Source organism: Equus caballus, chromosome 3 (assembly GCF_041296265.1).
Source record: "Equus caballus isolate H_3958 breed thoroughbred chromosome 3, TB-T2T, whole genome shotgun sequence".
In the NCBI taxonomy this organism is placed as follows: Eukaryota; Metazoa; Chordata; class Mammalia; order Perissodactyla; family Equidae; genus Equus; species Equus caballus.
The window spans coordinates 17,634,497-17,660,228 of NC_091686.1; the positions used below are offsets into that span (position 1 = coordinate 17,634,497).

General features: G+C 55.2%; 4 protein-coding genes across 14 annotated transcripts in view; 2 read left to right on the top strand and 2 right to left on the bottom strand.

The window, feature by feature from the left end:
• PHAF1 (phagosome assembly factor 1) overlaps positions 1–10,514 on the top strand; it is a 28,487-nt gene extending 17,973 nt beyond the window's left edge. For all 4 annotated transcript variants that reach the window (XM_014738379.3, XM_014738378.3, XM_001496846.7 and 1 more), the window contains 10 exons: positions 661–758; positions 850–962; positions 4,273–4,406; positions 4,781–4,864; positions 6,343–6,425; positions 6,866–6,909; positions 7,431–7,474; positions 7,626–7,684; positions 8,294–8,366; positions 9,028–10,514. In XM_014738379.3, the coding sequence (XP_014593865.1) occupies positions 661–758; positions 850–962; positions 4,273–4,406; positions 4,781–4,864; positions 6,343–6,425; positions 6,866–6,909; positions 7,431–7,474; positions 7,626–7,684; positions 8,294–8,366; positions 9,028–9,114 (819 nt within the window). In that variant the 3' untranslated portion in view covers positions 9,115–10,514. The remainder of the gene's footprint in view (positions 1–660; positions 759–849; positions 963–4,272; positions 4,407–4,780; positions 4,865–6,342; positions 6,426–6,865; positions 6,910–7,430; positions 7,475–7,625; positions 7,685–8,293; positions 8,367–9,027) is intronic.
• B3GNT9 (UDP-GlcNAc:betaGal beta-1,3-N-acetylglucosaminyltransferase 9) lies at positions 10,099–13,808 on the bottom strand. 2 transcript variants are annotated; one of them, XM_001496288.5, is made up of 2 exons: positions 13,171–13,808; positions 10,099–12,854 (listed from the first exon to the last, which is right to left on the bottom strand). In XM_001496288.5, exon 2 carries the CDS (start codon positions 12,826–12,828, stop codon positions 11,620–11,622), a length of 1,209 nt encoding a protein of 402 aa, XP_001496338.2. In that variant the 5' UTR covers positions 12,829–12,854; positions 13,171–13,808; the 3' UTR covers positions 10,099–11,619. The 2 variants fall into 2 exon arrangements, with proteins under 2 accessions (XP_001496338.2, XP_023494392.1); XM_023638624.2 differs by having other exon boundaries at positions 13,167–13,587.
• A 1,975-nt stretch (positions 13,809–15,783) lies between these two features.
• TRADD (TNFRSF1A associated via death domain) lies at positions 15,784–21,524 on the bottom strand. 6 transcript variants are annotated; one of them, XM_070263022.1, is made up of 6 exons: positions 21,392–21,524; positions 18,194–18,394; positions 17,853–17,878; positions 17,050–17,327; positions 16,769–16,967; positions 15,784–16,600 (listed from the first exon to the last, which is right to left on the bottom strand). In XM_070263022.1, the coding sequence occupies exons 4-6, from the start codon at positions 17,296–17,298 to the stop codon at positions 16,290–16,292; spliced, it is 759 nt and encodes a 252-aa protein (XP_070119123.1). In that variant the 5' UTR covers positions 17,299–17,327; positions 17,853–17,878; positions 18,194–18,394; positions 21,392–21,524; the 3' UTR covers positions 15,784–16,289. The 6 variants fall into 6 exon arrangements, with proteins under 6 accessions (XP_070119123.1, XP_070119122.1, XP_070119125.1 ...); XM_070263021.1 differs by having other exon boundaries at positions 18,194–18,352; positions 21,392–21,522; XM_070263024.1 differs by having other exon boundaries at positions 18,194–18,359; positions 21,392–21,460.
• On the top strand, positions 21,448–25,625 carry FBXL8 (F-box and leucine rich repeat protein 8). 2 transcript variants are annotated; one of them, XM_001915724.5, is made up of 3 exons: positions 21,448–21,611; positions 23,204–23,402; positions 24,295–25,625. In XM_001915724.5, exons 2-3 carry the CDS (start codon positions 23,251–23,253, stop codon positions 25,265–25,267), a joined length of 1,125 nt encoding a protein of 374 aa, XP_001915759.2. In that variant the 5' UTR covers positions 21,448–21,611; positions 23,204–23,250; the 3' UTR covers positions 25,268–25,625. The 2 variants fall into 2 exon arrangements, with proteins under 2 accessions (XP_001915759.2, XP_070119121.1); XM_070263020.1 differs by lacking the exon at positions 21,448–21,611 and adding an exon at positions 22,380–22,566.
• The last annotated feature ends 107 nt before the right edge of the window (positions 25,626–25,732 follow it).

The following is a 25,732-nucleotide window of genomic DNA, read 5'->3' on the forward strand; positions in this document are numbered from 1 at the left end:
TCCCTGACGAAGGAAATAAAAGCTAAGTAAAACTAAAGATGAACTTGTATGGTTGGGGTGAATTTATTAACCCAGAGCCAGGTTGACTGTGTGCATTGATATGGCCAATTCTTTTTTTTTTTTTTTTTGTGAGGAACATTCACACTGAGCTAACATCCATTGCCAATCTTCCTCCTTTTTTAAATTTTTGTGTTAAGGAGATTAGCCCTGAGCTAACGTCTGTGCCAGTCTTCCTGCACTTTGTATATGGGATGCTCACAACATGGCTGATGTATGGAGTAGATCTGGGGCACCAAGGCGGAGTGCGTGGAACTTTAACCACTTGATCACAGAGCTAACCCCCTGGCCAGTTCTTTTTTCTCTTTTTTGTCCCAGAGTCCCCTGGTACATAGTTATCTATTTTTCTAGTTGTGGGTCCTTGTAGTTCTGGCATGTGGGATGCCGCCTCAGCATGGCTTGATGAGCAGTGCCATGTCCATGCCCAGGATTCGAACTGGTGAAACCCTGGGCCGCCAGAGCAGAGCGTGCGAACTTAACCACTCAGCCACAGGGCCGGCCCCCTGGCCAGTTCTTGAAGACCACAAGTACTGGGGAATGCCAGAGCCTGAGTCACATGGCCTGCAGTGTGCTCTTAGTAAAACTTTTGTCCTGTGTTTGCAGCCCAATTTTGCCCATGGTCTAGCTTCTCTCCAGATACCCCATGGAGCGACTGTGAAACGAATGTACATCTACAGTGGAAACAGTCTACAGGATACCAAGTATGTATGTAGGAGCATGAGCTTCATGCTAAGGCCATGGGCTCCCTGGGAGGGAGAGCAAAGCCTCTGTTTATTTTGTGCCTGCCCCCAGGGCTCCCGGGATGCCCCTGAGCTGTTTCCTGGGCAATGTGTATGCTGAGAGTGTAGATGTTCTTCGAGATGGAACTGGACCCTCAGGTTTACGACTTCGCCTACTTGCTGCAGGTAAGTTACTGGCTATGGGGTGGTGGATTCCCCGTTACATCTATGTTGAAACAGTCTAAAATCTCACGTGTTTAGAGATAGTTGTTAGAAGACACATGAGGCAGATGTTTATTGCTAAGGCTTTTATTTAAATTTGTGAAGGCACAAGACATAGTTTTATCATTAGCAAATGTTTTTGTTTGTTTGGTTGGTTTTTGTTGCAGGGGAAGATTTGCCCTAAGCTAATATCCATTGCCAATTTTCCTTCTTTTGCTTCCCTTTCCCCTCCCCAAAGCCCCAGTACATAGTTGTATATAGTTGTAAATTCTTCTAGTTGTTGTATGTGAGCCGCTGCCACTGCATGGCTACTGACAGACAAGTGGTTTGGTTCCACACCCAGGAATGGAACCCTAGCCACCAGGGTGGAACACACTGAACTTTAACCATTAAACCATCAGGACTGGGTCTATCATTAGCAAATCTTAATAACCGACAGTAGCATTGCTTCCCTCAGTGTGTACATAAGCCTTCTATGTGCTTATTTAGCTTTGCAGTGGTTCCCAGGCTATTTCCTGAAGATGTATCTTGTGGGCCGTGGCATTGTCTGTTCTCCCTTTTTCCACCCTTTATGCCTAGTTCTCAGAGTAGGCTGGCAGGAGGGACCTGCTGAATTGTGGTTTGCCCACACCCCGCTGACAGTTTTGCTGACTATGAACAAAGAGTTGATGCCTTCAGTAGCTGGTCTCTCCAGGATCTTTGCCTCATTTTGTGATTTTCTTTTGCCTGGCCAATCTCAGCTACTTTGGACCTTGGATCATGTTTAACAGTACAGGGATCTCCAGTGTGGAGTTTGCCTCCATAAAGACAGCCCAGGAGGGGCCGGCCTGGTGGCACAGTGGTTAAGTGTGGATGTTCCACTTCAGGGGCCTGGGGTTCACCAGTTTGGATCCTGGGTGCGGACATGGCACCGCTTGGCAAGGCATGCTGTGGCAGGCGTCCCACATATAAAGTAGAGGAAGATGGGCACGGATGTTAGCTCAGGGCCAGTCTTCCTCAGCAAAAAGAGGAGGACTGGCAGCAGATGTTAGCTCAGGGCTAATCTTCCTCAAAAAAAAAAGAGCCCACAAGCCAACAGGCTATGCCTTAGTGGAGCACACAGTCTAGCCAGCATTTATTCATAAATTGGGGTTTTACATCAGTCTCTAGGGTGTTGGTTCTTAACTGTTAAGGATCTGGTATATAGAGCCAGCCCTGATGGCCTAGTGGTTAAAGTTCAGCATGCTCCACTTCAGCGGCCCAGGTTTGGTTCCTGGGCGCAGAGCCTCACCACTCATCTGTCAGTAGCCATGCTGTGGCATTGGCTCACATAGAATAACTAGAACGTACAACTATGTACTGGGGTTTTGGGGAGGAGGGAAAAAAAAATCTGGTATATAAACTGTGAATTCACTCCCCTGAACAATTAGATAGTTCACAACCTCCAGGTTAGAAATTTCTTAAAATGTGGTTTTTCTGACCAAGGCAGGACACCAGCTACTTAAAGGAGTGTTGCACTTGAACTGCAGTTTTTGAGAGAATTGAGATGTGGCAGCAAGATCAAGTGATTTAGGGTCTGTCGCTCAGGAGGATCACTTGAAACAGTGGGGCAGTCAAGGATGGCACAGTTACCCCAGGTGACAGCAGGAGAAGCCTGTTGGGGGTGGAAGTCTCAGCCAATTCTGACTGCCACCCTGTACAGCCCACTCCTAGCAGTCACATCTCACTGCTTACAGGGTCAGCGGGGAAAACTGTTAAGTCAGGGCCTCGCTGAGTTACTATCCAATCCAGTACTCATCAAGAGTTCCCCTTGGCAAGCAGGAGGGTAGCTTGTCTCAGCTGACTCATTTCTCACATCTGTTTCTTTATAGAGTATGGTTACAGTGATGCTTTTAACACAGAAAGTCAGTTTACCTCTCTTGGTCCCCATAATAACTTAAAGGAAGACTCACTCCAGGGAATCAGAAACTAAAATAGTCTGTTAAAACTAAGGGTAATTTTACGTGGGTATGCTTCTGGTAGAGTGAGACGAGAGAGAAGACTCACCTGTGAAGAGTGCCTTCCCTGTAGTTCCATCTGGACAGTCACAGATATCTGGTACCTGGAGACTTCGGGCATACAGTCCAGCTTGACAGGACTTTTGGTGGGTTCTGTAGGTCACCCAAGCTTGCCTAAGTTGCAGGATTTATAGACAGAGCTTAATGTGGACTATGCTTTTCCCAGGAGCTAGTAAATTTAAACACAGCCTTTATTTGGCAGTCAGTGTGTATGTGCTGTGACTGAAGACTCTGGGGTTAGCTGGAGAACTCAGTACCTAGTTATCTCAGATTTTGGATCCCTGAAATCTTCTGTATGTGACAGATGGGTTGTTATACATGAATGAGCTTTATTAACTGTAAAGCCCTGTGCAGAGTAAGGTGATGTTGGTGGATATCATGGTACCAGGAATTGCAATCCTCCTTGGATTCTTGGCTTCTTTTTTTATTTTGGGCAAAACACTTTGTCTTCTCATCTACAGAATGGGAGAAGTTTTACCGTTGGTGTGTCTTGCTGTTCCATAACCACTTGGTGTCTGTGTATATGTTTAACTGGAACCATTTCTGAAATGTCTTAGACAAAATCAGGGCTTAAGGATTCTTCACAAAGAAGAAACTTGGCAGTTCAGGTTCTTTTTAGTCTCCCACTTTCCTGGTTTGTCTCTTTTGAGTGTTGGTAGGTCTGTCAGGTGTTTGTAGAATTAGAGAGTGAGTTAATGGGTGCTTTATTCTTGGCTCTTCTATAGAGTGATCTTTAGGTCCGGTTTCTAGTTGGGGGTTACCATTGAGAAGCACCTCTTAACGTAAATCCTTGTATCTTATCAGGACCTGGAAAGTGGCAAGAGTAGCACCCCATTATATACTTCCATAGCACCTATGCTGCTGTTTAGTGTACCACAGTTGTGTGATAATCTGATTGGGATCTTCATGCCATAAGCTCCAATGTGGGCAGAGACTGCACCTGTTTTCTCACCATTATTGGCTCAACATGTAGCAAAGTGTTGTAGCCCATGGTAGTCAATAAGTAAATATTTGCTGAGTGAGTGAATCAGTCTCCAGAGCTCCATATCACTTTTGTGGGATTGAGTCTTTGGCATTATTTTGAGTAGATAGTGATCTCTCTTAGCATCTCAAGCCCTGGTGACCTGGCATTTCTGCTTGCGTAAAGCCAGTGGCCTCTCTGGGGCCCCCAGGGCCCTGGGCTGCAGGGTCTCAGGCTCTGACTGGGAACGCAAGCACCTCTCCCTTGTTCTCTGCAGGTTGTGGGCCCGGCCTCTTAGCAGATGCCAAGATGCGAGTATTTGAACGTTCAGTGTATTTTGGTGATTCCTGCCAGGATGTTCTTAGCATGCTTGGCTCTCCACACAAGGTCTTCTATAAGTCAGAGGACAAGGTAGGGGAAATATGTTTGTAAAGTGAATAGATAGTCTCTTAATTTTTTTTTTAATCAACATTAACTTAGTAATGAGTAAATATAAACTGTTTGCTATTTTCCCATAGAACCTGTTCTATTAAAGCTGATGGAGAAGTAAATTGAAAGCTCTTTTCTGACCCCTGTTGGTCAGATTGTCCTGCCTTTCCTTGGAGATTAGGGCCCAGTCTATAGTCAGCCAAAGGTGGCTGGGTTGTTGGGCACTAGCAGCTGGGACTCTCACACCCTTGCTTATCCAACAGCTTAATGTTATGCAAGAAACACTTTTTCAGACTTTCATTTAGTAAGAATTATATTAAGGGGTTGGATTTTAATTTATCTTTTTTTCCTAACAGATGAAAATTCATTCTCCTTCCCCTCATAAGCAAGTTCCATCTAAGTGCAATGACTACTTTTTTAACTACTTCACTCTCGGAGTGGTAAGTTGTGATTCCTCAGAGAAGCGTTCCCTTTCTGTGGAGGTGGGCAGTGTACCTGGGCACACCTATGTGTACACAGCAGCTGTAACCATGCCTGGCAGTGGGGACCCTAGCCCCAGCTGGCTTTGCCTAGTGTTGTCTTACATTAGTGCCCCAAAGTAGACTTTCCTGCCACCAAGATTGCAGAGAAACATTGGGTTCCCTGGTATGTCTTGACTTCTTTTCTAAGGGAAACATGCTCTGTAGGTGAGGCTGTGGGAATCATTCAGGTTCAGAATAGGACCGTATTCTGGAGTCACAGAATAGGGAAACTAAAAAGACTCAAAGACAGTGGAACTATGCTTATGTATTTTTAGGGATCGCCCAGGGGCATTGCTGCAGCCCTGTGCTCTGGGCCTGGAGTGCTGAATGGAGCTGATGGCCACCATCAGTGCTGAGAGTCTGGGTGATAGATGAGATGCAGGTGTGAGAAATGATTATGTAAATGATTATGCACCAGAAGGATACATCTCAGAGGACAGGATTGGCCTGGACTTGGGTCTTCTAACCTTTGAGCTTTCTAGGGCCTGAGGTCCTGAGGCAGCAAAGAAAGGGTAGATTCCAGAGAGAGAGAAAGGAGAGACTGGGTCTGCCTATGTGGAAAAGACCAAAAAGGAGCCAGAAGTAGTGGGGGAATGGCAACGGGATCATAAACTCTTGAGGGTAGGATGGTGGCAGGAGGGAATGGCACTTTTGTAAGCTGGGCCTCTTTGGAGTTGAGGGCCAGTGATGATTTATGGGAGGTAAGGTGGAGGGAATGGACCGGCCCTAATAGGATTTAGTGTAGCTATTGGTGGGAGGGCAGAGTCAGGGGTAACCTTGGGGTCACAGGTCTGAAGAGCTGGCAGGGTGTGAAGCTGGAAAGGGAGTCGGGGAGAGGAGGAAGTGTTCAACAGGCAGCATCAAATCCAGGTCTGAGTCCTGGCAAGAGGCTGGGACTTCAGTTCCAGGGATTGCTGACTCCCACGGAGAGTGCCTAATGGAAGCCAGATGGGTCAGGCAGGTCATGGCATTCAGAATAGCCAGGTGTCTTGAGACCCTTGAGAGTCAAGTGGCCCTTGAATCTTCTTGGTAGCTTTCAAGCCAAAATCTGTGCTCAGATTTTTTATCAGGGGCTTGTTGTCAGGAAACATCTCACTGATGTGTTTGAGCTCTCAAGCAGCGAGAGCTCTAGCCCCCTGTGCCTGGCAGGCCTGGTGGTACAAGGTTTGCAATGGGGGGGTGCTATGGATGGTTAGGTCGTCATCCCTCACTGAAAATGTCCAGTTAAGGCTTCTTGGCCTCAGCTGTCTCCTTTACTGTTGTTTGGAAGAAAACTGCTGTCTGCGGGCATCCTCACTGCAGAGTGGCTGTCTCCTAATTGGACCGGCCCTTGGAAAGGCCCCTGCGCTGCCTCAGTAACTTTTAAACTACGTGGACATCCTTGTTTTCTATCCCAGGACATCCTCTTTGATGCGAATACACACAAAGTGAAGAAGTTTGTCCTACACACCAATTACCCTGGGCATTATAATTTTAACATGTGAGTATACGTGTACCTGCCCCTCTGAGACGTGAGCTTCGGGCTGAAAATCGCCAGAAAAGAGAGAGCTTCTGGCTTAGGATGTTCACTAATTTGTCTCCACCTAAATTCTTGCTATTTCATGGGAAGTGATCATTTCCTGAGTGTTTGCTCTGTTTCTGATATAGTGTCCAATACCTTATATCTCTCCATTTGTATCCATTTTACAAATAGGGAAATAGGTTCAGAAAGCTTGGTGTGTTATCCAAGGTAATAGAGTCTTCAGACTCCAGAGCCATGTCCTTTTCTGTTTGACTCCACTGCCTAAATCTGGTCTCCCCCATTGAATGCTTTGGGCAGGTGTGCTTGATTCTGTTTTTCCTGGGGTACGGAGTTGAGATGTGGGAGTGGTGAGACCTCCTGGGGGACCCAGGCTTTACCCATCTGCCTTCTCTCTCTAGTTACCACCGCTGTGAGTTCAAGATCCCACTAGCCATAAAGAAAGGTAAGTAGTGAATATCCTCAGGGTACGGAAAGGGTTTTGGAGTCAGTCAGTCTCTCATGATGAGAAGATACAGTGATCCAAGCAGAGGATAGTAATGGTTGGGTTTATGGAGCCTTTGCCCACCTGCTTCTGCCCATAGCCTCAGCTCCTCTGGATTGGGCTCTTTGTTCTGGGGGCTGCATTGGTCTTGGTCTGTAGTCTCCTGGAGGCCCTCAAAGTCTTTTCCTGTGACCATGAGATTGCTGGTCTTTGGAGGGCTGGAGTTTCCTATCTACAGATGATCATCCTGGTGCTCCCAGCACAGCCTTGTGACTGTTGTCATTGCTGCATAGTGTAGCTCACACCTGACTGACCTCCCTTTAACCCTCCACTCTCTTTCATTCAGGAACTCTAAAACAGCCCATCTATCCTCCCTCCATATTCCAACCCCAGTGCAAAGGGTGGCCAAGTCTGAATTCTGCCTAGGGCTGGGTCACAGGTGGGCTGGACCAGCTGCCAACCACCCCGTGTTCTCTTTTCAGAAAATGCAGATGGTCAGACAGAAACATGCACAACCTACAGCAAGGTGAGCTCCTACTTTCCCCCCCGATGCAGCCCAAAAGTTAGGTGGGCGTGAACCTGCCAGCAGTCTGGGGCCCGTGTCCTCTGGGCCAGCCATTAGTCACAGGCGTGCTCAGGTCCTTGCTAACCCCTTGCTGCCCCCATCCCTCTTGTAGTGGGACAACATCCAGGAGCTCCTGGGCCACCCTGTGGAGAAGCCTGTTGTCCTGCACAGGTGAGTGAGAGGTTGCTGTCTCTGACCACCCCATTCTGCTCCTCACAGCCCAGAAGGCCTAGCAGCAAGTATGGCTTAGAAATGACAGAAGTTTCTGGTGTTGCCACAAACATACTTCCTGTCCCTCCTCTGTGCATTAGGACTGGGCCAGCTGTTCTGCATGTTTACCTGGCAGGTTGTACCCCTGGAGATAGCTCCCCTCTCCCCCACCTACCTCCAGGTTCGGGGGCCCTTTCACCCCTAGTTATTCAGATAGGGAGGCGGTTTTGACTGGCTGTCCTGGGCGCTTTTTTCCCCCTATCAAAGCCACTACCTGCTATAGTCTGCAGCCCAATACCTAGTTGCTGTGCTGCCTGAGGCTCCCTCTCCCTCCTGAGTTTTCACCACCCCAGTCCAATTGCATAATTTTCTGTGCCCTGTTGTACTGTGTAGTATTCAAAGCTTGAGGGAAGCCTGTCACTACCCCTGGGATCTTAAAGGCCTGTGCAGGAAACAGACACTCACAGCTATGAGAGACCACTGGCCAATAGCCCCCATCCCCAAAGGGACTAGATGCCCTGCCTGGCCTTGGCCTGTCTGCCCATCTAATTCTGGCTTCCCCGGCCTCAGGTCTTCCTCCCCAAACAACACCAACCCATTTGGCTCCACATTCTGCTTTGGTCTTCAGCGGATGATCTTTGAGGTAAGCCCTGGGGGTTGCAGGGCTAGTGGTCATAACAGGGACAGGCAAGTGATTGAAAGAGAATGGGACGGGCCTAATGGCCCTGCTGGACGAGTTAATCCTTCCCCAGCAACCTTGTCTGCTGAGAACCTGGCCCACCCACATTTAACAGTGAGGGTTATATCTGAAAACATGAGTACAATAGGAAAGAGAATCACAGGGCAAGTCAGGCTCAGCCTGGGGGTATTGGGGGCCTTTGAATGCCATGTGAATGAATGTGCTATGGATCAGTGGCTATAGAGGCCCCATCAGCTTGGGAGAAGAATGGGCTTGCCCCTATTTTCCCTCATGGATGCCATACCTTCAGCAGGCCCCTAGCAGTTCAGAAGGATTGGACAAATGGTTGGGGAAGTTTCTGTATCCCATGAGGAACAGGCAGGCGCTGGGGCAGAGACGACCCCTAGTGTGAGTTGGGGGATGTTGACGGATCAGCCCAGCCCTGTGTGCAAGTGTGTTGCACACACAACCTCCAACCCCATGCACAGGAACTGCCTCAAGTCCCTTCTCTGCAGTCACAACCCCAGTACAGATCCTACTGGTGGTTTTTGTGGATCTGATTGCCTGCTCTGCCTACATCCCTTCTACTCCATCCCCTTGACTCACTGTCGTTTTCTCATACTAGGTCATGCAGAATAACCACATTGCCTCAGTGACCCTGTATGGCCCCCCCAAGCCTGGTGCCCACCTGAGAACAGCAGAGCTCCCCTAGGGACATCACCACCCATGCCCCTCTGCCTATGGAACTGTGCATCGCATCCTGCTCAGCGGGCCTCCATGTGCCACCCTGTGGGTTTTCCTGGACACTTTGCCAGTGTTGAACAGCTGTTGTGGTGTTCTGAGGTGGGGCTCAGGCTGGGTGCTCTGCCATGGGGTGAGAGGCCCAGATATTCCTCTGTCCGTCCTCAGCCTGCTGGTGCCAACAGGGGACACAGACTGCAAAGAGAAGCACAAACTCTGAGCCTTGATACCTGGACCCAGGAGCTCTCAACTAACACGTAAGGAGGCAGAGTTCTGTCTCCCCTGTCTCACACACATTGGGAAAACTTAGGACTCTTTCTGTTGCTGAAGACACAGGCACCCAGGACGAGGACAAGGTCTTGCCTTTGTCCCAGCGTTGCCACGTGACCCTTAAGGCAAGCAGGTAGCATGTCCGTAGTACTTGGTTGTGACTTTTGCACTACATCCACTTTAGTTACTTGATGAGCTGGCTGTGGCCAAGATGGCCCACCTGCCCCTCCCTGTTCCTTTCTTGCACGTGCTCCCTGCCAGGCCAAGTAGGCACACCTAACTGGTTGAAGTACAGCTTTCTACCATCCAGGTTTGTGCCCAGGCCTGGTTCCCAACCCTCTTGGAGCCAGCCTTCAAGGTCTCCTGTGCCCCGCTCTGCCCCAACCTGGCTAGCAGGGCTGCATTGTTTCCATTCTGTTTGCCTCTTTTATTTAATGCCAAAGTTTTAGCCAAAGACATCTTCCTCCTTTTGTTGTGTTTCAGCATTCTGTTCTGCACTGTGGGCTGGCTCCCCTGCCCCAACCCTGGGCAGTGTCCCCTGGTCATGCCCCATTCATGGTTCAAGGCCTCTGGGGGCTCTGGGAGGGCTGGGCTGCTCAGTCTTTTCATGGGTCCTGCTAAGGAAAGTAGCGTATGTGCTTTAAAAATATTAATCCTTTTGAAAAGAATTGAGAAGAGAAATGTATAATTTTATCCCATTTTTAATATTTTGGTCTAGCAACTTGTGATACATAGATGACAATTTTGTGAGTTTTTCAAATGTGTGTACAGATTTTTGTAAATATGATTCTTTTGTAATTAACTCATGTACAGCCTCATCCTGTATAGTTTAACAATGAATGTGCAGGGGACCTGCCCCAGGTTTCTATGTGGTTCCTGGGCCTGTGTGGCACTCCCATGACTTTGTGACTGACTGGTGTCTTCCCTTTTGGCCTGGCCAGAGACCCCCGTACATCCCACTGTTGGAGCAGCTAGGTACTATTCCCATTTCCTGGAATGAGAGAACCTTCCTCATGCCCTGCCCTCACCCCTCCTCCAATAAAGACCTGTGCCCTTAGCAACGGCTCACCATGTGCTGTTGCTGGGATGTTTGTACTAAAATAAGTGTGGGGGTGTTGATTTTTTTGAGAAGGGGGAGTTGAAGAATATGGGGAAATTTATAGTGGAGTCATCTTAGAAGAGGTTCCTTGGCTCCTCTGAAGGGGGCAGCACAGCCTCTAATAGAGATTGACATAGCTTTGTGGGTGTAGGTTCTTGTAGTGGGTAATTGGAGGTGGAGAGAGACTTTAGGTAGGATCATGCACTCAAGTCGTCTCTGGATGCCTCCATCCCTGGTATTCCAGCCAGACCAGGGCCCATGGGGGATTGGCTCCAGGAAAGAAGACCTCAGAAAAAGATCTAAAGACCTGGACAAGGCTGAGAATTCAATTTGGAGGGGTAGGTGGGAAGCAAAATGCTTGCTTTCAGATTGAGTTGTGGCAGAATGTCTGCCAGTTCCATGAGGACTGAGGCCAGGCCCCCACACATCCCTGTGGGTTCCAGCCTTGAGAAAGAGCTGCATTTCTCTGCTTCACCATAGGGGTTCCAAACCAAGGAGTATGGTCAGGTTCCGTGAACCTCTGCCATTCCACTCCCCCTCCCCCGCCCCCCCTTGGTACTAGGGGGACCAAACGTCCATATGCTTGACAAAGAGCCTGGTGCTCCACCGCCTTAGCCCTGCCTATCTCAAAGGGCCGCCATTAGACTGGTTCCCAGTAAGGGGACAGCAGGAGCCAAGCTCAATCTTCATTCTCTGTGGACCCTGTGGAGACAGACACCTGGCAATGAGTCTGAATCCTGAACTCTTTTTTTTTTTAAGATTTTATTTTTCCTTTTTCTCCCCAAAGCCCCAGGGTAGATAGTTGCAATTTTTAGTTGTGGGTCCTTCTGGTTGTGGCATGTGAGACACCGCCTCAGCATGGCTTGATGAGCGGTGCCATGTCCGTGCCCAGGATCCGAACCTGCGAAACCCTGAGCCACCTAAGCAGAGAGCACGAATTTAACCACTCGGCCATGGGGCTGGCCCCTGAATCCTGAACTCTTCTGCCCCTTTCTGGGGAAGAACCACATACACCGCCAATAATCCGCCTGGGAAACCTCACCTTCAAAGTTCCACTACTACATCCTGGGTCTGAATGAGGGGAGCTTGGGGCTGTGATGGGTGGGGCTAGGGGCCCCACTGGAAGGGACCAGCAGCGACAGGCCGTGGACGCGCACAGGCTGGCCCCTGCGGCCCATACAGCAGACGCCACATAAGCCAGATGTCAGCCGCGGAAAGCCCGTGCACTACAACCAGCTCGCGGTAAAAGCAGGGGTCGAAGGTGCGCAGGTGCGGCGCGGCTGAAGGCCGGGGGATGCCAAAGGTGCGGAAAGCAGGGTGAGGCTCCGGCGTGAGCCGCAGGCGCTGTAGACACATGCCCAGGAAGACGTCGTCGATGGGGAAGAGCTCAACCTCGGTGCAGGCACCAGCGAGTCGGTGCAGCGTGGCCCCTGAAAGTACAAAACCACCGCCGCCTGCGTAGGCCGGGTAGGCTGGCAGGCCGTACACCGCCTCCGGGATGTAGTACTTGCTGGCCCGCACGCGGATTGGCCGCGCTTGCACGATCACATCACCTGCAAGCATATCCTGCGTCGGATCCCGCGGCGCCAGGAACTCCAGCAGGTTTCCCATGTGCACGAACACGTCGGCGTCGCCCTTAAAAACGAAACGCACGTCGGGGCAGTAGGTCGAGGCCCAGGCCAGAAAGTGGATCTCCTTGAGCGTTAGGTTGAAGAAAGTGTCGTCGAAGGCCCAGAGCAGGATGTCCGTGTATGCGCGGCTCTCAGCGCGCAGCAGGGCGCGCCAGTGCGTTCGCGCGCCCTCCCCCTCCGCGTCTGCTCCGTCTGTGCCCCCGCCCCTGGGCACGCCCAGCAAGAACACACGGCGCACGAGCTTCCCTTGCACACGACCCTCAGCACCCCATGTCTGGCGCACGGCTTGGCGCCGCTCGAAGTCCGCCGCCACTGACTTGACGGCGACAAGCAGGTCAGGTCCTCCATCTCCTCGGCACTTGTACGGCTGGTTAATGAGCAGGGGAAAGCGCCGCTGGTCCTTCGCGCGCAGGTAGCGCCCAAAGTCAAAGGGTCCCGTGGGCGTGGGCGGCTCCGGTGTGTCCCCTTCGTAGGCTGGCGGGGCTGCGCCCGCATCCGGTGCCTGAAATACGCGGAGCCCCAGCGTGGGCCCTGACGCGGGCCCCGGTGCTGCCCTCCCTTGCGCTCTAGGAGGGCTCGTCGTCGGGGCCGCGCCATCTCGCTGCGCGTAGAGCAGTAGGCCGAGGGCGGCGCCGAGGAGCAGCGTGAGCGACGCGTCCCCGCGCAGGCGCAGCCTCCGCCTCATGTCCGCGTGGCCGGCGCCCGCGCCCCCTGCGGAGAGACTCAGTCAGGGGCTCGGCCCCGCCCTCCCCAAGAGGAGGGAGAGGGAGGCCACACTCTCGGGGCCTCCAGCTACCGGCCGTTCATCCCCCTCGGTGTTCTCCTGCTCTGGGCTCTGACCTCCCCACCGGGATGGGCACCCCGAAAGAGGTGCAAGTTCCTCCTAGTTGCCAGCTCCCACCCGCTCAGCTCCGGCCCAAGACGGTGTCCCAAGGCCGGGGCAGGGAGACGCGGAGCCTGGGCCCCAGCCCCGCCCGCCTTCCCCGCGCTGATGCTCACTGAATCCCTTCTACCCCTCCCTACCCACCACGTCGCTCCTTGGGATTCCGACTCTCACGATCGGCCCTTGGGAGCGGCGCGGCCCCGGACGCCGGGGCTTCCGGGGCTCAGCGCAGGGTCCCAAGGGCGGCCATGGACCCGGCCTGGGCCAAATGCAGCGTTGGCAGGAAGGGGGGCCGGGGCCGCTGCCACGTGACCCTCCAGCTGTGCCCGCCCGGACATCTGGAGCTCAGCTCCGCCCCGGCGCGGCCAGGAGCGCTGAGGACTAAACTCTGAGAGGGTTCACGGACAACTCTCTCTGGGAAGGCCCGAAGAGGTGGTTCTGGTCTCGGTGCAGGCCCAGACTCCCCAAATTCGCCTTCCTGGGGGGCGGGAAGAAGCATTAGCTTCTCTGGTTAGTCTCCACACCCCTGTCTCTCCGGAGTTGGGAAGGGCCTGGGCTGGCAGGAGCCCTGCGGCAGGCGGGTCCCAAATCTCTGGGGCTGAGCGTCTTAGGCATCGACCTGGCCACCATCCCAGCCCCTCCTTGGAGGAGCCTCTCCTCGGCTCACCAGGAACCCTAGTTCTCCAGGCAGGGCCCATAAACCGCCCCTGGGACACATGGCTGCCTCCTTACTCCTGGTTCTGCCATGTCGTCGTCGTCATCGTCGTTCCCACCGCGCCCCCCGCCCCCCCGCGGCAGCAAACACACAGGGACAGAGACAGCTCATTCAATCCTCACGAACCTGGCAGCAGCTCTCATTGCTCATGCCCAGGTGGGGACACTGCCTCTCAGGGAGTTGAGTGACTTGCCCTGGATCATACCGGCAGAAGATAAGAACTCTGCCCCAAGTCTTCTGGAATTCAGTCCAGGACTCTTTCCTCTGTTCTGCCCTGCCCCTCTCACCGTCCATCCACTGGGACACAGGACAGGGGCTCAACCCTGTCTGCTTTAACTTCCTAGGTGAGCGCTTCAGTCTGTCTCCCCAGAGGCAGTTCTGAGTGTCCTGGTCCCTAGTGCCCCAGGCCAGCATAGCCTCCTGCAAGTAGAAATAACCAAGCTTGGGCCACTGCAAGCAAGACTGGGCGTGCAGGGACTGGTTCAGCTTGGGGGACTCCTGAAATAGGCCAGTGAGCAAAGGGTTCGATCGGGGACCCAGGTGGGCAGGGAGATGGTCTGGAATTGAGGGCCCAGTCCCTGCCTAGCTCTCTCTTCCTGGAACTCAGAGCCTCTGGGTCCCAGACCACACAGTGGGGCCTGGAGTAGACAACCCACCCACCCCACCCAGAGTTTCTAGGGACAGGCTACAGGAACCAGCACTGCTACCCAGCGCCATCCTTTTTCCAGGGGCTTTTTCTGCTCCTTCTGACAACTTCTTCCCACCAATGTTCTCCCTTAAAAGCAAACCCTCCATCCTGAGCCTCACGCTTCTATTCTCAGACTTCTCAGGAGTTGTCTACTCTGGCTTTCTCCACTGCCTCACCTCCCATCCCTCCCGTGGTCTGGCTTCAGACTGTCCCCACCATGTCCCAGGAACAGCCCCTACCTAGTAACCTTTTCCCTGACTCCAATGGACACTCCTCAGCCTCGACGATCTGCAGCCTCCATCAGAGCAGATGAGTATTCCCTGGCTTCCAAATCTCCTGGTTTTCCTCCTTCCTCTTTGGGCTGCTCTTTTTCTGGTTGGTATCCTTCAAGACCGACCCCCCCAGGCCACCCCACCCACTCCCACCTGTCTGTTGGTAAATCTTTAGCCTGGACCCTCTTCTGAACTTAAAACTACAGATCCAGTCCACGCTCGGACTCTCTCCCTGGGTGTCCTACAGGAACGTGCCCAACTTGTCCTGAACAGAGCAAGCACTTCACGTCCCCCAGGGCCCCCATCTCAGCGGGCAGCCCCAGCCTCCATCCACCTGGCAAAGGCAGAAACTCTGGGGTCCTCTCTCGCTTCATTCCTCATCCAGTGTCACCAGGCCTGTTATCCTTTGTCCTAAATAGCTTTCAGTGTTCATCCCTTCCCGCCATCTCTGCTGCCACTACCCCAGCCTGGGCCACTGTCCTTTCTCTCTCAGCCTCCTGACCAGCCTCCCAGCCTTAACTTCCAAAATCTTTTAAAGGCTTCTCACTGGCCTCAGGACAAAATCCAAACTCTGTAAAATGGCTTCCCAGACCCCGTGCTATCTGCCTCTCCCACTCACCAACCCATCTCTCTGCAAACCCAGCCACCCCTAGATCCAGCCACTCTAAACTTTGTTCTTCCAACATCCCTCCTGCTCACCTGCCTCAAGATCTTACCTGAGGCTGGCTATGCCCAGAATGCTGTGCTCCTCTCAACCTCCCACCCTCCCCGCTATTCACACTCATCTCTCTCCCAGGAAGCCTAACCCCTAAGCTGGGTTAGGCCCCTGCTCAGTGCTCCTACAACTCCTTCTATTTTTAACATCAAAATGGGTAATTGGGGCTGGCCTGGTGGTGTAATGGTTAAATTTGTGTGTTCACCTTTGGTGGCCGAGGGTTCCTGCATTCGGATACCAGGCAGGGACCTGCACACTGCTCATCAAGCCATGCTATGGTAGTATCCCACATACAAAATAGAGGAAGATTGGCAACAGATGTTAGCTCAGGGCCAATCTTCTTCGCCAAAAGAAAAAAGAAAAAAACAACAGGTAATATTTTATTACTGTTGCTTAGTATTTGGAGTCCCACACTGAGTGTGAACTGGGGGCAGGTAGGTAGGTTCCTGTATCTTGTTCACCACAGTATTTGCAGCACCCAGGATGACGCCTAGGACACAGCAGGTACCTAATGAGTAATTGTTCAATGAGTCAGGAGGTAAGGGCTGGCTGAAGCCCCTCTTCTGGGGTGAGGGAGGGGGAGGCAGTCCTCTACAGCCAGTCACCCTGCACGCTGTCTCTATTGTAACATCTGGAGCTGAATCCTCAGTGGCACCCCAGCAGGCAAGGTGGATGCTTGTCTGACTCCTGGAGAAGGCAGTCGACTCTGCCCAGCAGCTCCAGCATCTCAGCTAAGTAGGGTTCTAAGTGTGGTCTCAGAGTCCCGTGGATGGACAGGAGGTCAGCAGTAGCAGCAGAAGGGATCTGGGATCATCCAGATGCTCCAAACCCTGGCTAGGCAACTGGCCGACCGCCCTTTCTCTGGTACCCAGCCTAGGCCAGGCCGCCATCGGGATTCGCCAGGCCCAGCAAGTCCTCTGCCAGGCTGGTGAGCTCGTTCTCCTCGAGCGCCTCCACCAAGCGCTGCAGCGTGGCGCGGCGGCCCTCGGCCTGCACGAAGCGCCTCAGCAGCTGGAAGGCCTGCTCGTACAGACCCTCGCGCTCGTACTCATAGGCCAGGGAGTCGAGCACCGGGTCCCGCAGCGCGCGGCAGCTTCGCTGCAGGGAGCGCCCCACCTTGCGCCATTTGAGGCCCACTGAGCGCGCGAACGTCTGCTGGTCCTGCAGGCTCAGCGGCCGGTTCACTGCGGGGGGAGTGGGAAACGGAGTGAGCTCGGGGGGCGGGGGGGGGGGGGGCGCCCAGAGCCGGTGCCCTTCCATTCCCGCCCCGCGACTACCCGGCCCAGACCTCGCTCCTCCCCAAACTTCATCTTCCCTATGACCCTGCCCCTTCCTCTCCGCAAGCGCCTCACCTACAGGCTGACCCTGGAACAGAAAAGTCTGGCCAGATGGCGGCGGCGGCGGCGGCTTCTCCTGCGACGGAGAGGGTGCCAGGGGCCGCGAGGGGGCTGGAGCGACCTCCACGTCGCCACCCTGGACCCCTGAGCCACACGTCAGATTCCGGAGCACATTCTCCAACTCAACGAGTTCCTCATCCCGGAGCCGGTCGGGCTAGGGAGGGGAGTGCGGCGTCGGTGGGGGTCTCAGCCGCGCATTCCCGCCCCACCCTACCTTGGCCCCAGCCCGGCCGCACCTTCTGGGCGAAGATGCAATTCAAACAGCGCTCCTCGTCGGTCAGCAAAGTGTCCAGCCGCTCTGCGCCAGCGCGCAGCTCCAGTTCCAACGACAAGGACTGCAGGGTGAGCGCCGCCTCCAGGCACCCCTGCAGCGCGGCGCGCAGCGCCCCCTCGCGGTAGGCGCGGAGGAAGCGGCCGCAGGCTTGGCGCCCGCAGAAACGCAGTTGCACTATCAGCTGCGGATCGCTACGGTGGATCTTGAGCATCTGCAGCACGTCCGGGCTCCCGCTGCTCTCTGCGGAGGCGGGCAGTCAGGCGCCAGGCGGTCCCCATGCGGGGCCGTTCTCCAAGCGCCCGGAGGAGGCGGTGAAGTCAGACCCCTCTCCCCATCCCCAGACCTCGGAGCGCGGGATTACCCCAGGGCTCCCCGCTGGGAAACAAAATTGGGATGCAAACAGCAACAACTCAGAATGAAAGCCAGGACCTATCACAGGAAGCACCCTAAGAAGGAGTGGGTCCCACCCTAGCCCCATCTCTGAAGCCCCAAATTAGTGTGGGCAAAAGGGACGCGGGGAAAGACTGCCCCACAGAGAGGGGAGGTGCCCTGGGCAGCCAAGCCGCCTGCGTAGGCAGCCGGCAGAGCAGGGGAGGGGCGAGAGGTCTTAGGTCTTCAGCCTCCACCAAGTGCGGCTCCCGCTGACCCGGAAGGAGAGGGGCTCTCGCCGCTCTGGGGTCGGGCCCGGGGCGGATTCCCCGACCGGCTTCAGCCTCTTGTGGCCTCTGCCCTGAGATGGGAAAGGGGGACCCGAAAGGTAGGTACCGGGGAGGGGTCTTGAGCAAGGAGTGCTGCAGTGAGAGAGGAAAAGAGAGAGATGCGAGATTAATAGAAAGCAGTGAGCCAGCTGGTCAGGGGAGTGGGGGACACTGAGCAGGGAGACGTTAGTGCACAAGTAGGTACATCGGACACAGATACGGGGACACGTGTAAACAGAGAAGACAGAGCCTACACAAGAAACCAGGCCTCCTCCTCCCCTCGCCATCAAATCTTTTCCCGAGGGCTCTGGCCCACGGAGTTGAAGAGGTGGGGTCTCAGCCCCTGACCCCGCCCACAAAAGGCCCCAGGCCACCCCTTCCTCTCCCAGTGCCCGCCCACCCACGCACCTGCCAACGCGGTCCGCAGAGCCCTGTACACCGCCACCTTCTGCTGGGGGTGAGCGTAGGCATCCGACAGGACCACCTTATCCAGCGAGGACTCCACAAACAGGTATGCGCTGCCCACCCACTCCTCGAGCCCATTTGGCCCAGTCGCCATCTTGCCTCCTGGAGACTCACATAGGCATCCAGATCACTCCCAACCCAGCCCTGGAGACAACAGTCCAGTCCCACATGGCCCAGCTGTCCTCTCCTCAGCTGACACTCAGCTGTCCCCACCCAGCTGGCACACTTGTGAGGGGAAGTTCATCATCCCACAGGCAGCCCCTTGTGCTTCTGGCTGTGCACAGCCCAGCTCAGCCCAGATTCGCAGTGAGGAATGTCCCCCCACTGCCTTCTCAGTGAAAGAGCCCAGGGTCACAGTGGTGGGAGAGGAGAAGTGCTGTCCTGCATTGGAGACAGAGACGTTCTCTGCCCTCTCCTCAAGCTAGGGTGACAAGAGACATCTTCATCCTGGATGGTGCCCATGCCCCACAGCTAACCGGACGCATGTCCTGGTATGCCCTCAGCTTGAACTTGAGCCCCCAGGATCCCTGTGGGACCACAGCCCACCCTTAAGTGTTTCTCTCCTGCATTCCTGCTATACCTCCTGGCTTCACTTCAAAAGACACCTGTAGTTTACACCTTCCCAGGTTCCCTTTCCCAATCCTGACTGACCTTTGGGGCCTCCCCTGTTCCCTCTTCTCAATCCATGTGCCTGTTGCGGGGGCTAACCCCACTCCCCACCTCCAGGTGTGGGCATGTGAAACAGGCCTAGCTAATCTGCCTATCCCATTTACTTTTCTGAAAGGAACAGTTCAGAGGAGAGGTTGGGCATAGGATTCAAGTTGAACCAATCTTAATCAACCTGAAACTTTGGGCTGGACCAATAGGAAAGAGGCACTGGGGCTCTTTCCTTCCCTTGGGGCTGAGCTGAAAGGAAAGGTAGGTCTCCTTTGCCACTGCTTGGGGAGAGCATGGCTGAGACCGAAATGGACACAGAAGGATACAGAGCCAGGAGAGGAAGAAGTGTACTTCTAACCACACTGTGTCCTGGCTCCAGCCACACCTTGGGCTTTTCAGTTATGTGAGCGAAATCATTCCTATTTTATTCTAAATTCCTTGGAGCTGGGCTCTTATGCAACTCAAATTGTTCTATTTCAAATTCCTCCCCTGTCCAGACAGGTGCCGTCCAGACTAGCACCTCTTGGTGCTAGTATCTCCTCCACCTGTCTTCTGACAAAGCCCTAGGCCTAGACCAGGGGGCAAAACTCCCAGCCAGGGAACCACTGCACTGACCCTCAGCTCAACTGGCCTCCCAGTTACTGCGCCATTAGGCAGCAGGTGGTGAACTGCCCTGCCGCTTCCTCCCCACTTCACCTGAGGCAATATCCCACCCTTTTCCTAGAAACATGGGCATAAGACCCCACCTCCTGCCCCATCAGTCATATTTCTTTATTCTCTGGTCTTTGGCATTTCCATATAGTGTGCTAGGAGGGGTGCTCAGCCCCAGCTGTGAGCACCCTGGACATCATTCCTCTGGGCAGAACAGATGTGGTGGCCCCAGCTGGCATCCATTTACCTGAGGGACAGGGAACCTCAGGGGAGGGGTGCCAGGAGCACAGCCTTGGACATTGTTGGGGAGGGAGTAGGGATCCTGAGCTCAAAGCACCGGGTGCATTTCAGATCTGCCCCCAGACCCTAACTGGGGAGTCAAAGCTGGGACAGTAACTGGGCAGGGGTCCTCCAGCATCACCCAGACCTGGCAAGAGAAATGATATCTGGTGATGGTCCTACCCCTGGTCTAAGTACAGGAGACAAGCTTTTTGAGCACGCCTCCCGGCCCCAACCTTTGGTAGATCACATATTAATACTTGTGATTTACCCAAAATGATAGTCTGGAAATTAACAAGAAGCTAGCATTATTTACTTCGGGGGGGTTTTGGGGGGATTTTTATTTTCATTGTATTTAGTAAATATTCTACTTTATGTAAAATAGACACATTTCCTTTGTATTAAAAAGGCAAAAAAAAGTGTTTTTCTTAAAAAGCAAAACAAAACAAAAACGGAGTGAGACTGTAGGTGACAAGTGGGACCAAGAGCAGTAGGGAGACAAGTGGGGAGCCCTGGGGGAGTAGCCCGGGGGAGTAGGAGGGTGTGGGAATCTGCCCCCAAAACCTTTCCTCTTTCATGTCTTCTTAGCCCCCTGACTTGAGGGTGCTGACTGGATGATTGTGGTCCAGCCCCAAGGGGTGGAAGTGGGGGCGGGACGGGGCCAGAGTCTGCCCATCAGGCCTGCAGGGAGGCCCTGGAAACCTGAAGGCGGGGGGATGCTCCATCGCACTCGCTAGGACTGGACAAATGGGAGAAGTCAAACAGATCTGTCAGACTGGAGGACCAGAGGGTCAGATAACAGGGTTGAGAAGAGGCCGGGGACTTTGGCTCCCAATGTCCCTTTGGGGACTCCTTCCTACGTGTCCTTCCACAGAAGCCCCTCCCCGGGAAGCCCCGCGCCCTACCCACTCCGAGTCCGCCTCTCTGAGGGCGGGGCTGAGCTGGGTCCTGGGAAGACTTAGCTGGTCTGAGACTGTGAGGGACACGTGGGTACCGACTCAAGAAAATATGCCCCTACCACCTGGGTCCAGCCCGCCGCAGCGGCCAGTTGACAGCCTAACAGTCCCAGGACAGCCCCACCTCCGGCCGGTCGGGAGGGCGGGGACGGCCTGGGGGCGTGGCCCCTCAAGGACTGGAAGCCTGCGACTCCCTGTATCCAGCCAGGCGCGCCCCTTCTCAGCTGCGCCGCTGCCGAGCTCTCGAGGGGGCTCCCTAGCCTCCCAGTAGCCGGCCCTCATGCTGGGGTTTCGCACATGCCACTGGCTGAGTCGGGCATGGTGTCTCTTCTCACAGATCCATTCAGAACAAGCCCCACCCCGCCCTGTCACCCTCAGAGCCCTACCGCCCCTCGAAAGCCCCTAGCTGGGACAAGGAACCTGCGGGAGCCAAGGTCTGTACCCTCTCACCCGCCTCCATGGAGGCAGCCCAATAGGCCGCCGCCACCACCTGGCCTGGGCAGCCGCGGGTGACAACCACGCCGCGCCCACGCTCCTGAAGCAGGATCCGCCTCTGCTCCCGCCGGCACCGGGAAGCCCACCCGCCTTCTGCACTAACCTGGCCTCTTTGGCCCGGCTCGGATGCCCACGCCCGCCCGGCTCCACTGGTCTCGCGCTGCTTCCGGGTGTGCGCGGAGCGCAGGGGTGGCGCCCCAGCCAGAGCGGCCCCGTCCGCCCTGGCGTCCCGCCCCCGGGGCTCCCTGCGGTTCCTTCCCGCCCACTGTCCTCCGCCGCCAGTTCTCAGACTCTGGGCAAAGCCCACCCGGTCCGCTGAGCAGGTAAGACACTGGCGCCCGAGGTTAGATGTCAGGAAGAACTGCCCGCGGCAAGGACTTAGGGGACTTTCAGCTTTCACGAGGCCGGAGGGCCTCGGGTAAGAGCTGCCCCGTTTCCTCCGGCGGAGAACGGACAGATCAAGAAGGGGGCGCCCCCTGGGGACGAGAATTTTCTGGTGCCTTCCAAGGGGTCGAGTTCGATGATCTCTGATCTCTGCTACTCCGTGACACTCAGAATGGAGTGCTGGAGGGTCCCAGATTCAAGCCTGACCGAGGGTATCTGAAGCCCCTGGATACACGAGAAGCAAATTCCAGCAGGGACTGTTAGCCTGGAAAATATGGGAAAATAGAAAACTGGCCAGTGATGTGAAATGTTGTGTACGAAAACCTTCAAGCACCTTAAAATAAAATTGGCAGCTTCAAAGAGGACGCACACTTTCCAACAACGCCCCTCCTCCCCCCAAAGGCCGCGCTCCGGGGTGGGTCTGCGGAATTCCAGCTGAGCCTAAACCGCCCAGTGAGAGCCTGGGCTGCTCAGGGGTCAGGATCGGAACTTGAGCCCAGGGCCCAGCAGGCTCCAGAGCCCCAAGCTTTTCTCGGCCCCGCCCGGCCTTCACCCGGGACATCTCCCCCGCGAGGTGGAGGAAGGGAGGGAGCCTCCCTTCTGTGGGCGGGTTCTGCTGTGCCCCACCCGCAACTCCGCTTCCTGATTGGCTTGTAGTCCCTGCCAATTAAAAGTCTTCCCTAATACTCCCGCCCTATTAACTCTCCAGTGACTGGCGGGGCTAGGACCGGGTTCCTCAACCCGGGACCAGTGGAGTCACAGGCGCTTCTTGAAATTCAGCTTTCTGGGCCTTACTCTTCCCGGAGAGCCTAATTTAGTAGGTGGGGCTGTGGAATCTGTATTGTGAACAAGTGTCTGGGTGATTCTGATGCCCTTATTTCAATGGCCATCAGGGTGAGTCGTGGGCCCAGTACTTCCCTAGTACTCAGGGTCGAAGTTGGAAGGGAAACAGTTCCGTGACCCCATGGAGACTCGTCTGGGCCGTCCAGGCAACTCTAAGTGGCAGGGGGAGGCGAGCTCCGCTCTCTGAGCTTGGGGGGTGGGGGGTGGGGGCGGGAGGGAGAACGGGGTTGTCCAGAGTCACGGCCTGTGCAGCCACTCTCCAATTCTCCAGGGAAGATTTTAGTAACCGGCAGAAAGATCCCACAGCATCATCCAAAATCTGGGTATTCGAGTTTATCAACTTCTTGCATAGGTCCTGGTTGCGTTGCTTCTAATATAGCATAAAGTGTAGATTTGTTCAACTAGTGAGAACATAGCTTAAAGGGCAATCAGGAAGCCTTTGGCATCCAGGGCCGACTTCGCGAGTCTGAGACCTGTGCAGTCGCACAGGGCCCCATGCTTAGTTTAATACCTTGATTAAATGCTCTGCTGTCGCTGTCTTGAAATTCTTAATAATGCTTTGAACAAAGAGCCCCGCATTTTCATTTTGCACTAGGGTCTGCAAATTACGTCGCAGCTCCTGGGCCATAAACATTTCTACATATAGGCTCCGGTGTTCCCCTCCTCACTTTGCCCTTCTTGTGCCCAGGGCCGGCCCTCTGTCTCCAGAGGGGAGCCACCACCCTGCGCTGGGCCATGGCCGAGCCTGGAGAGCAACTGCCGGAGGAGGTGCTGGCGCTCATCTTCCGCCACCTGCCCCTGCGGGACCGTGCTGCTGCCGCCAGGGTCTGCAGATCCTGGGCTGCTGCTGCCACCTGCAGCGCTGTGTGGCACGACACGAACATCAGGTGAGCCGGCTTCACCTCATCTCGCCTCCTGCCGCCCTCCCACCTTCTCCCTCTCTCCGTGGAGTCGAGGGTTGGGGGACTCAGTGACTCTCCCCCAATTAAAGAACATAATCATTACTAACATTTATTGACCGCTTACTATGTACTAACCATTGTTCTAGGTGCCTTACACATATTAATTTATTTAATCCTCATGAAAACCGTATATAGTAGATAGGTAGTATTATTATCTCCATTGCACAGATAGGAAATTGAGGCAGAGAGATTAATCGCTTCCTGCAGGTCACTCAGCTAAGGAGTGGTAGAGGCAGAATGGGAATCTGGCAGTCCAGAAACCACGACCTGTCTCCTTAGAGACCGCTGGGGAAGCGCAGTTCCTAAAATATTGGCGCTCTCTGCCACAGTTTCAACTTGCGGCAAACGCATCTGAGCATCTGAAGTCTTTTTTTTTTTTTTTTTTTTTTTTTGAGGAAGATTAGCCCTGAGCTAACTGCTGCCAATCCTCCTCTTTTCACTGAGGAAGACTGGCCCTGAGCTAACATCCGTTCCCATCTTCCTCTACTTTAGATGTGGGGTGCCTACCACAGCATGGTGTGCCAAGCGGTGCCATGTCCGCACCTGGGATCCGAACCGGTGAACGTGCGCACTTAACCGCTGCGCCACCGGGCCAGCCCCCATCTGAAGTCTTCTAAAGGGATAGGGTAGGAGTTCCCTCCTAGCATTAGCGGCTACCGTGAGACAACCAGGCATGCCTGGCGGGGACAGGGAGGTGTGCGGGTAGGGGCAGGAAGTGGGGATGGTAGCTGGAACGCAGACTGAGGGATGGCTAGAGACTTCTCTCCCGGTCGCGCGGACACGGCCAAAGCCTTTTTTCCACCGCTTTAACCCCAAGTTGCGACAGTGAGCGAGAAGGCGTGCTGCCACCATATCTGTCCGCCTGCCTGGACCACATTCACAACCTACGTCTGGAGTTTGAGCCCTCGAGGGAGCCGAGCCGCCGGGCGGCCACGCAGTTGCTGACCGCACTGGCGAGCCGTACCCCTGGACTTCGAGGCCTACGCCTGGAGTGCCGCGGGGAGAAGCCGCTCTTCGACGCGGGCCGCGATGTCCTGGAGGCCGTGCATGCCATCTGCCGGGCCGCCCGCGCGCTGCGCCACCTCGACCTGCGGCGATTGCCCTTCACACTGGATGACGCGCTGGTGCTGCAGGCGGCACGCGGCTGCCCCGAGCTCCGCAGCCTTTTCCTGGACAACGGTACACTGGTGGGCAGCGTGGGGCCGGACTCTGTGCTGGAGCTACTAGAGGCCTGCCCGCACCTGCGCGCCCTCGGCCTGCACCTGGCCAGCCTTTCGCGCACCGCTCTCGAGGCGCTGGCGGCGCCGGATCGCGCGCCTTTTGCGCTCCTGGCCGTGCGGTGCGCGTGCCCCGAGGACGCACGCGCGCCGCCTCTGCCCGACGAAGCCTGGGCAGCGTTGCGCCGCCGCCACCCTGAGCTGGCGGTGGAGCTGGAGCTGGAGCCCGCGCTGCCTGCCGAGAGTGTGACGCGCGTCCTGCAGCCTGCGGTGCCCGTGGCTGCACTTCGCCTCTGCCTCTCTGGGGACACTGTAGGGCCGGTGCGCTTCGCAGCGCGCCACTACGCCGCAACCTTGCGCGCGCTGGAGATCCGCGCAGCCCCCTCGGCGGAGCTGGACGCCGCACTGGAGTTGCTGGCGGCACGCTGCGTGGGCCTGCGCGAAGTGCACTGCTTCTGCGTGGTGCGACCCTCAGTGCTGCACGCCTTCCGCGCGCACTGCCCGCGCCTGCGCAGCTACACACTCAAACTAACGCGGGAGCCACATCCCTGGCGGCCCACGTTTGTGGCGTGATAGGGCAAGCGCTCCCCCTGCTACCCAACACTCCAGCAGACATGTGGCCTCTGAGATGCTGGGTAGGTTTGCCTAGGCGCGCGCCAACTGCTCGCCCGCTCTTTCAGTACTCTGTTGTCTCTTGTGCCTTTCGGGGGCTTGTGAGACGATGTTGGGACCAGCCCGGGGCTCCCTGAGTCCACTGGCACTCTCAACATCTACAGACGCCCGCTGTCCCCGCTGTACTGGGATCACCCTCATCGAACACCACTCCTCTGCGAACGTTGGGCTCGCTCCGCGGCCCCAGCTTGGGGGGAGGGAGGGCACAGGCTCTGGCCAGGCCTCAGGGGTGAGTGTGAAATAAACAAATCCTGCGGTATCTCTGCGTCCTCTGAAAGGCGGGATCGGCTCTAAGGGAAGGGCAGGGAACCGGCAGAGGCCCGAGGAGATGTCAGGACCGGGGTGGGAGAGATAGAAACCACAAGG